Source organism: Vanacampus margaritifer, chromosome 3, assembly GCF_051991255.1.
Source record: "Vanacampus margaritifer isolate UIUO_Vmar chromosome 3, RoL_Vmar_1.0, whole genome shotgun sequence".
NCBI lineage: Eukaryota > Metazoa > Chordata > Actinopteri > Syngnathiformes > Syngnathidae > Vanacampus > Vanacampus margaritifer.
The window spans coordinates 14,883,576-14,893,739 of NC_135434.1; the positions used below are offsets into that span (position 1 = coordinate 14,883,576).

Genomic DNA, 10,164 nt, shown 5'->3' on the forward strand with positions numbered 1-10,164 from the left:
TGTCAACCAATGGAAGAGTATGAGTCTATGACGTCACGTCAAGCCGTGTATTCCTTCGGCCAATTGTAAATGTATAAATTGCACCTATGGTCCGCCTACTTTGATCTAATTGGCCACTTAAGCCAGTCACTGAACATACAGTGATCCAATGACCATATACCGCGTTAAAGAATTGATAAATCTTTTTTTTTTAATAGAAAAAAAATTAATCCACCCTTATTTTTACAAGTTATACGATCAATTTTGGCAAAATAAATAAAAACAAAACAAAATAAACGTGACACCTGCGTGTTTAGTTTCCGACCAAACGGCAAAACAACTACGATAAGCTTGTCATTTGCGGAGCTCTGTCATGCCTCGGACGTCAACAGGACGTGTGTTCTTTGATTGTTGGGTGTCTCGTGGACAACGAGGATGTGTTGGTACGTCAGAAGGACTCCGAATTCCTGGCGAATTGTTACAAAACTAAAGTATATCAATAGCTGAGTCCCAATGGAAACGCGTGCTTTTAAACCTAGCGGTGCAAACATTCCAGGCGATATTTTATTTGCTGGTAGTAGGTAACCGTTGACATTAATAATGGCACGTGTCAAATTTCTATTATTCTGCTCACAAACAGTGTAGCAAAGAAACACGATAATCACGTCAACTAAAATAACACAGAAACACAATGTAGAAAACAAAAGTGCTGAATGAATGCTATGACGTCACCTCAATTTAAACGTCCAATTAGGTTATGTTATTCCCGAAAGCACTTGGGAGCATCATTTTAGCCCTAAATTTATTCATTAACATTTCAGATCATACACAAAAAGCAGAATGCTTTGCTTCGTCTTCATTTGTGATTTAAGGAGCGGCAGCTGTAAAGGTTGTGATCAATTTTATGTGTGCGGTGTTCTGCATGCAGTTTGTATTTTCCAACAGGCACATGGAAAAGATGCTTATTTTGTTTGGTACTCATGTCCTTCTATAAATAAACAATGAAATTGGAATGCTTTTCTTTGAACATTCATAAGCAGCTATAAATAAACACAAAATGCAACAAAAGTCAATGCTTTTCTTTGGACATTCATATACAGCTATATAAATACACACACAAAGAACAAATTAATGTATCTTGTAAGTATACATTTACACAAACCACCTGGCAGTTTTTTTCCTGTTCACATTCAACAAAACTTGCAAGGACATTCTTCTTCACCGCTCAAGGTAAGCTAGGTGGGATCAAGTTCTCGCATTCTGAGGCGAATCTCTGCAGAGTCCAACATGGGTCCAGACTGGGATTCCTGCAAGTACAGAGGAACATTCCTGGAACACACAAAATAATAAAGACTTATGACTTATACTTTTTGTTTTTATACTGTACACAACTACTCATTTTGTCGCATCATGTTGGGTCCTTTCAGAGTTTGAGTACAAAAAAGCTTTTAAGGATACTCACTCTCCTGATGGTATGCTGATATTCCACGTCTTCTCCCAAATCGCAGCAGCCTCTCGTCTCCTGTTGAGCCTCCACAGCACCTCTCCATACCACAGTCCTGCACCCACACACTCTAAACCGGGAGAGAGCGGTGACTAGATTTACAGCGGAAAGTTCTGTTGTTAGTTGGCTTGTCAGTAATGATGGAATGGATGAATTTTGAGTGACACTGTCAGTTAAGGATTTAAAGTGGTCAACATATCGAACTATTCAAGCTCTACGCACCAGCAAAAGCCTGAAGACTCAGCTGCAGATCTCGCAAAGCGAATTGTAGCTGGTCCATCTGCACGAAGCTAATGCCCCTCCCGGCTAGCGAGAGCCCCTTCATCCTCTGTAGGATCTGAAGATCGGTTCTCTTCTCATTAACCATGTCCGCAGTGGGGACTTGAGGTTGGCCCCCTACAAGTCAAGGTGTAAGCTTTTCTCTCCCAAATTCTTGTTTGAAGGCCTAGCTCAGCAAGTACTTGCCTTTCTCTTTAAAGCGCACCTTCACTAGCAGGTTTATACACCTATAAAGCACAACAGAATCTCAGGTTGGTCAAATATAAACATGACGTAAATCCTGCCTCCCAAACCTTGTGTAATGAGTCACAGCTTGCTTCCAGTCCTGCATGTGACAGTAGCAGTGACCCTGGAGGAGGTACGCCGCACCCGTCCAAAACAGCATCGCCACCTGATCCTGTTCACCTTCAGCGCTTGTAGCCGGCGACTCAACTCCCTCCTCTGGCTCTTCTAGCACCAAACGCTCTGGCAGCAGCTCAGCCGTGGTGGCGATGACTTCGTCACTTAACGTCAAGCAATCGACGGGTCGCTTGGCCATGAGCAAGGAGGTGCCAGCTTCCAGGTAAAGTTCAGGTAACCTGGGGAGGTGAGAGTCCCCAGAACATACCTGAGACAGAGAGAAAGAGAGATGAAGATTTAACAATGAACCATACAAGGCTTGTAATATACACCACGTGGGCCAAAATATTGGGGCTCACATCTTAACTAACCAATGAGTCATGGATTTCAGACCATCAAACAAAAGCCGTCCTCCAGTTCGACCCTGAAGCCGTAGGATGGAGGGAAATGATTCACCTCAATGCATCAGGACAGCACACTGCCACCCTCGCAAGAGCACTGAGAGGATTTTTCTTTTCATTTTAAGTAAATGACAATTATTATTATTAGCATAACGCAGAAAATGTATTTTTGAATTGCTTCTGCCACCTGTGGCCGAAAAATGAAACTGCATTTTCCCTTCTTCACATACACAATGAGCACATGACATCACATCCGCAGACGGACGGCGGGAAATTCAAACCCGAGTCCTGTCTGAAAATTATTAGCCAGAGGCTTGCAGGAGTTCACATTATGATCAGCTAAAATGTTAATCTACTAATTAAAAAACTGCTTCAGTCATAAAAAAAAAAAAGCTATTGTGAAGATATTTTGGGGAAAATTGTTACAAAGTGCAGCTTTAAATATTTTTTTTACTTTTTGTAATACCTGCAATAATAAAAATATTAATATTAATGTATTAAATATATTTACCATTTTTAAATTTGATAAATTGCTTAAATTATTATAAATAGAGCAGATAAGCAGTACCGAAAATGAATGGTTGGGTAATTAAAATAAGAATTACATTTTATTCCATTATTGAACAATACTATTTTACAAACATCTTTTTTCACTCCTTATCTGCCAGTATTTTTTTACGGAAAGAAGTCCGTGTGCTACAGTAGATTTATTTATCTTATTTGATTTTATTTATTTCAATCATGCCAGTTCCCCCCCATATTGTGCAACTTGGCAAATTAGGAAAAGTGTTTAAAAAAGAAAAAAAAAAGAAAGAAAAGGTCTTAAATGGACCGCCAAAGAAGGGGGTGAGACGAGGCTTTAGAGAAGTATATAGTACCTTCATAAATTCAACTTTTAGATTCCCACCAAGTGCAAAATGGACTTCATGTACATGTGTTTTAAATGTTGCTTTCCTAAGGATGGGCTTGAATGTGAAGGTGGTCTGACAGTTTTTTTTTTTTACTGGCATAAAGGGTCTTCCCAAATTTGAGGAAAAAAAACTAAACACTTGCAGAAATGGGCTTCTAACATTTAAAATAAATTAATTAATTAATTTAATATATATATATATATATATATATAATGAAATTTTTTTGTTGTATATATATAATACACAATAATAAGAATAACATATATATACAGTAAAATTATTTTTCCTTTTTTGTAACTTTTGATCTCTAAAGTTTGCTCACTCCTGCGTTTGGCATCTTGTAGAAAGTTTTCCCAGAAGAGTGGCCACTGCTATAGCTTCAAATTGGAGAATCAAGTGCATATTTACAGTGTAAGTGTACAAAGTATTTCGTCTTACTGCGTGTTCCTCAGAATGAATAGCAGCCAGCAGGTCCAGATAATGCTCCACACCTTCGAACACCCTACAGAGTCAAACAGGCATCTATTGATTATATCAACAAGACATACAAGTGCAATTTATAATAGTGACAAAAACTAATGGAATGTATAATCAAAATGATTCACAAACAGCCAAATTCAAGGTGCCATTACTACACCGAGTTCTTTTAACAGTCCTCAAGCAACAGGAATTCACATGAACCTTGAATGCAGCACACACTTCTGGGCCAAACTGTGAAGGACACAGAGAGCAGGTGGGACAGAGAGCAGGCTGTGCAGAGTTGGACTCCGTAGAAGTACGGACCAGGAGACGAGCTGCTCGCTGGTTTTAACAGGCTCAGTGGTGGAGGGCAACATCAGTGTCTGCGGGAGAAGAATAATTTTCATCTTTCACAAGCATTAGCCCCCCAGAAACGTGATTATATTGCGGTTGACCCACCGAGTGCAACAAACGAAGCATTTGTATCTCCGCATGTGTGTTACCTTGACTCCTGAATATGAGTAAACTCTGATATAAAGTACATACACAACGAAAATCTATCTCCACCGCTTTCCTGAAACACTGCAGTGCCATCTGAGGGCGGCCCTGTAAAAAAACGAAAACATGCACACCCTTTAATGCACGTGCACATGCATGCTTGCAACATCATTCACATGTGTGCACTTCAAAAGGTTACCGTTTGGACTAGACAGGAACCAGAGAGCAGGTGCGTGTGTGCCAGGAGAGTTCTGGGAGCAGGTAGAGAGGATGCAGCCTGCAGACATGTTAGTGCCTCTGAGCTTCGACCCTCATTTAATCTCTCGGCACCTTCATACATCATAGAAAAGAGCAGAACATCATTAAAAAGAAAAGAAAAGGATCAAGCAGTAGTTTGAATCAAAAAAGTGAAAGCATAGAGGTTCACTAGACACAGTTAACTATTTAATGACATTTTTTTATCAATAATAACATTAAGAATCAAAAATAATGGAAAATACAAATCATTCAAATGTTAGATAATAAACAATCACAAATTTCTTTACTATAAAAAGTTGACAGGAATTGACCAAATTGGGGGGAGGGGGGTGATTGATGAGCCAAAGCAATTCACAAGATTTAAATTTAAATAGAACTACTGAAATAAATTCACTTCTTCTTTTTTTCTTTTATATTTCTCATGGGGATGTTGGCAAATTATTTTCACTGATCTTTTAACCTTTTGACGAAAAATGCTATTTCGGTCCATATTGAGATGTCAAGTATTCTCATGAATACATTCATAATAATAAATTATAGAGTGTATACTAGGGGTGTTAAAAAAAATTATTCTGCAATATACCGCAATATTACAGTGCGCAATTCTCAAATCGATTCAATATGCAGCCGAATCAATGTTTTAAACATAATTATTTTATGGAAATATTCAACAAAACGTCTTACTTAGGGTTAGGGTTCACACTTTAAGCATGGAAGAATGTTATATTAACGGAACATTAATTCTTAATATTTTATTTCAGTGCTATTCAAACAAGAAAGACTGCAACCTGTTTGTTGAATACAGTGGCTCAGTTATAAGCAGTTTTTCTAAATTTGAATTAAAATTTTTTTTAGCAATAATTAATTTATATATTTGTACCGGGATTAATTGGCAGCGAATCAAATCATGACCTCTGAATCGTGATACGGATCAAATCACCAGGTACTACACAATTCACACCCCTAGTGTATACAGTTAAAATTGTGCAGCTAAGGTTATGGTGCGTAGTTATATTTCGAACATGTCAAACCTTGAGTGATGAGAGTGCACATTTGCAACAATTCCACGAGGTTTCTTGGTTCCATTAACAAAAGTGGAGTGTTTGAAGAAATGTGCCTTGGTTCACTTGTCATATCTTGAACTCTTGTAGAAAGAGAGGAAAACTCCCCCTACATGACAGAAAAACAAGGTTAAACAAATTCTAATTGTTCAATGAATTTATTTTATTGAAAAGAAAAGCATGCAACAGAAGAAATTGCCTCGTACTGTACCTGAAGTCCTTCTATGGCTTCAAGTGTGTTGTTGGCCAACCAGATAGCCCACTGCACACAGAGCAGGTTCTGTACACTAGAACTGACTTCTCTGTTTTCCACTGATGTCAGAACTGTACTCCACGGAGGCGAGGAGGCCATTGGCTCGACACCTGTCATCTGTAAAACTATAAGAACAAAAATGCCAATGCATGCATGGCATCATCAGCTCCACCTTTTGGTATCCGTATTCCATCCTTGTTTTTCAGTCAGTTCACAAGACTAACCTCTGTCTATAGTTTGTGCCAGGAGAATCTCAGCCTCTGACATCTTAGACAAAGCGATGGAGAGTAAACAAACATTGTACACCACACACAACTCCAATTGAGCGTCATCTTCAAGTGGAGGAAGACCTGCAGGAGCACAATGTGAGATGAGAAAATTATTATTTCCAACTTCATTACCAAACTCACTGACAACACAAAGAAACTAACCTTGCATTTTTCTTAAAAGTTTGTGGAAATCAGATGACAACAACGATATACTGTGGTTCTGATCTCGGCTTGAAACATCTCTGTTCTGGAGATAAGACAAATAGAAGATCAGATTAGAAACGCTGTTTTATCACATTTGTTAAAAATGCAGCAGGCTATGTTTAAGCATTATTAGCACTGTTGCCACTGCACTGAGGTACAGTATATCTGAGAAACCCAGTAGGGTTACTTTTAATGTCTTTTTTCTATTTTTGTGCTGGGAAACATGCAAGTAAGAATTTCATTGCATGTTTTTCTCAAAATTTTCTTATGAGCATATGACAATAAAAGTCTTGACTCTTGAAAAATCCTTGTTGACCATACTGAATCTAACAAATAATGTGGATAACTCTTACATTTTTCTATCAGAAGTAGTCTACCTATTATTTTTAACTGTGACGGTTTAACGCCAATATTTATAGCATGCATGCTAGTTTAGACGGCCTTTTACTGTATTGGTACTGTATGTATACATACGTGAAGGGGCGTTTTAGGTAAGAAGAGGTAACATGAAATTAGTTAACTTTACCTTCCATTTGCTGACAAATTCGTTGTTTTCCTGGATCCATCTATCTGATAACTTAGACGGTGATTGTTGCCTTTTAGTGGCCATTTAAGTGCTGTTTTCTGACGAAATTCCGCACGATATGGTTCAACTTTCCCTCGTATGTTGTACAACCGGAAATGGATGGTAAGAGAGTACTCGCTCCTCACTCTTCTGCCCCCTTCTGGCTGGTAGTGATCATGACAGTGGTAATTAGATAAGCCTCCAGGAAGGTGGTGCTAGAGTTCTTATTCTTTTAACAAGAGACATATGTACGGAATGGCAACCCATGGGCTTTTTAGTTTTTTTTTTTGTATTTAAATATTTGAGTCTCTGGACCGCCTGCCCAGCCAAGTAAACAATTCTTGGTATAATCATAGCTGTTCTGCACTTCCTAGACTATAACTTTACTTCATAACGCCCCTCTCCCCCAAAAAAGTTTTCAATAAATGTCTTCTCTTTTTTTTTTTGCAAATCATAATTGTATGCAATTTTATAACATACACATGGAGGGTCGTGTTGCATTTGGCAATATGAAACACACCACTACTGGCAAGTATAATTTGGTGACTTGGTGATAAAAATACGTGATAAATGGGAATTTACTTAGTGTACGTGTGGCAGTGTAGATATGGTTAATTACATAAATTCGCCATTGTCTGTGATAGCTTCTAATAAGCAGCACTTATTTTAATGCTTGTTTACTGTCAATTGATAATATGTTCATGTTATACGGACTACAGAGGCTCTCTTTTTATTTTCTTTAAACAGCCTGTGGTCTGCTTCTGCAAGACGCAGACCACACTTTGCAATCGAGCAACGTGGTAGAGAGGATGGCAAGATACAGCCTGGGAACTTTTTAAATTGCGCCAAGTATTGCTTATTAAATTAATGGCATGCGTGCACCCAAAACTGCTGTCTTTCATGATTGTGCATTATTTTTCCTACCTCCATACAATTTGATGCAATAAGAAAAGGCATGTTTCAAGCAACTCCCCTGCTGTAATCAAATTACAGCTGAGTCATCGTTGATACTGCCGTGGCAGCCATTTTTTCCATCTGTCCCTTTGAAGGTGACTCTTATTTTCTCCCTTTTTTCCCTCCCATCTCAGTCCTCTGTCTGCCCTCTTTCCCTTTCATCCACGAGTCACTGCATCGTCCCTTCAGCCTCTGTCTCCTCCTGTCTGCAACCTCCCTCGAGTGTTTGGATATCTCACAACCTTCCTACTTTTTGTTTCTTATCATTGTATCAAATCAAAGTGCTCGAAATCAAAACGACAGTGATGAAAACAATACTCGTGTGTTAAAATAATAGTAATAACAAAAATAACAACAACAACAATAATAATACTAAATAAATAAATAAATAAATAAATAATAATAATAATAATAATAATAATAATAATAATAATAATAATAATAATAATAATAATAATAATAATAATAATAAATACTGCATCAGATCTGACTGATGTTAGCATGAATGATTTTATTTCCAGTATTTTTCACTGTTGGGTTCCTTGATCTTGGATTAATTACATTTTTAGGCATTATTCATTTATTCTGTGTGTTGTCAATTCATTATTTTATCACACAGAAGAGTTTGAAAAACGTAACTTCTTTTATCTTACTGTCCCCTGAAAAGCAATACCCTCCGATGAAAATTACACAAAACAGTTCAACGTGTGCTTCACAGGAGCATTGAAGGACGGGATGCAGTCATGGGTGACATTGTTGTGACAGCATTGGGAGCAAGAATGACACACATAAATTGACCAGTAGCCTATGTGCAGGTCCACTTATCCTTAAACAAAATCAAACAACGTGGCTTTATAGTTTGCAGAATGAAGCCATTCAACTCTCTCAGGGTAAAGAATGGGCATAATAGCAGATGAGAAGAGGCAGCTACAGTATATCATCACAACTCAGTGCACATCCTGATTGTCATGCAGTGTACTATTTTCTGTATGCAGTAAGCAATTCAGTTGGAACACAACACTTAGCAATGATTGGAATAAATACTGTGTAAGGGATGTGAGAAAGCAAAACAATGGAATAGTTTGATGTGTGTTTGTGTGTGTGTGGATCCAAGACTCCCTGTGGGATTGGTGTGGATCTGCAAACTCACACTGCAGCAACAGAGATTTAAGCATCAGCAGAATGCACAACCCTGCTATGTCTTCAACAATTCACTATGCAGTGAATTTATTATAGGAATATCTTGAGTATATATATATATATTTTTACATTTAACCGAATGGTGTTGTCAGTTTGGCATATTTTTGTTGTTTAGGTTTATCATCATTTTTTTAGTTTTGTTTTCCCACGCACAAAAAACTAAAACGTAACATGCATACTTTATCGAAAGTGCTATGTGGGCTCGCCTTAGTGGTACAAGAAAAAAGAGCTCTCAGCCAGGCAACTTTGTTCCCTCATTTATGAAAGAGAAGCGTAGCACTTAAAAGATTATTTAAATACAAGATGAATGGGTTGGATTGATAACACAAACATATTGAACCCTTTAACCTCTGACTGAGGAAACTCATTTTAATACAGCAGCACATTGTTGTAAATTAACCAGCTATGCATTTTTTCTGAGGTCAACCAGCCCCATTATATTGACCAGTGGTAGTAAAAATGAAAAAAAAAATCGGATTTTGGACTTTTATATGACATACAACGCCCAAAATGTTAGGTTAAAATCAAACTTTAACAGACAAAAAAATAAGTAGTGGCCCGTACGGGGATCGAACCCGCGACCTTGGCGTTATTAGCACCACGCTCTAACCAACTGAGCTAACCGGCCATGCAGCAGAATGTCAGCACAGCAATTTTTGTAGACGTTTACAACAGTACTTGAAGGTCACGGAGTGATAGATGTTGCTAAATGTTCTAATGATGGTGGTTAGCTTTTTTTTGGTGCATTTTATACGGCTTCAATTTTTTTACGTTTAAAAAGTACTGTGGTTACTGTGTGCATCACACAATAAAAGACGATTCCATTCGTATTGACAATTCCAAACATCCGGGCATTTCTGATATTTCTGCAAAACAATGTTTCCGGTGAAAACAAACGGCGTATAGTATTGCTTTTGCCTGTGAATAGCATACAACCCAGGCAGATTGTTATAGTAGTCAAACGACATTTCATCACATTTCGAAATCAAAACAATCCTCGCAAATCAGTTACAATGATCCAAAGCTTTTC

The 10,164-nt window shown here is 37.9% G+C and overlaps 1 protein-coding gene and 1 non-coding gene across 4 annotated transcripts; both read right to left on the reverse strand.

Moving 5' to 3' along the window:
* Positions 1 to 1,037: 1,037 nt before the first annotated feature.
* On the reverse strand, positions 1,038 to 7,149 carry fancg (FA complementation group G). 3 transcript variants are annotated; one of them, XM_077561605.1, is made up of 14 exons: positions 6,942 to 7,149; positions 6,374 to 6,458; positions 6,167 to 6,292; positions 5,901 to 6,067; positions 5,660 to 5,798; positions 4,570 to 4,700; positions 4,332 to 4,478; positions 4,095 to 4,255; positions 3,852 to 3,915; positions 2,056 to 2,369; positions 1,949 to 1,989; positions 1,706 to 1,879; positions 1,442 to 1,553; positions 1,038 to 1,286 (listed from the first exon to the last, which is right to left on the reverse strand). In XM_077561605.1, the coding sequence occupies exons 1-14, from the start codon at positions 7,023 to 7,025 to the stop codon at positions 1,205 to 1,207; spliced, it is 1,827 nt and encodes a 608-aa protein (XP_077417731.1). In that variant the 5' UTR covers positions 7,026 to 7,149; the 3' UTR covers positions 1,038 to 1,204. The 3 variants fall into 3 exon arrangements, with proteins under 3 accessions (XP_077417731.1, XP_077417732.1, XP_077417730.1); XM_077561606.1 differs by having other exon boundaries at positions 1,038 to 1,308; positions 4,419 to 4,478; positions 6,942 to 7,148; XM_077561604.1 differs by having other exon boundaries at positions 1,038 to 1,308; positions 6,942 to 7,148.
* Positions 7,150 to 9,688: 2,539 nt separating this feature from the next.
* On the reverse strand, positions 9,689 to 9,762 carry trnai-aau (transfer RNA isoleucine (anticodon AAU)). Its single transcript has one exon. It is a non-coding gene; the product is annotated as a tRNA-Ile (tRNA).
* Between the last annotated feature and the right edge of the window lie 402 nt (positions 9,763 to 10,164).

Bases quoted from the DNA above. Each gene is read 5' to 3' on its own strand.
- fancg (XM_077561604.1), bottom strand. From the start codon at position 7,025: ATGGCCACTAAAAGGCAACAATCACCGTCTAAGTTATCAGATAGATGG. The intron at 1,880-1,948 runs GCAAGTACTTGC...CTTGACTTGTAG, and splicing joins GGTGCGCTTTAAAGAGAAAG to GGGGCCAACCTCAAGTCCCC. The intron at 1,309-1,441 runs GTGAGTATCCTT...TGTGTGTTCCAG, and splicing joins ATCAGCATACCATCAGGAGA to GAATGTTCCTCTGTACTTGC.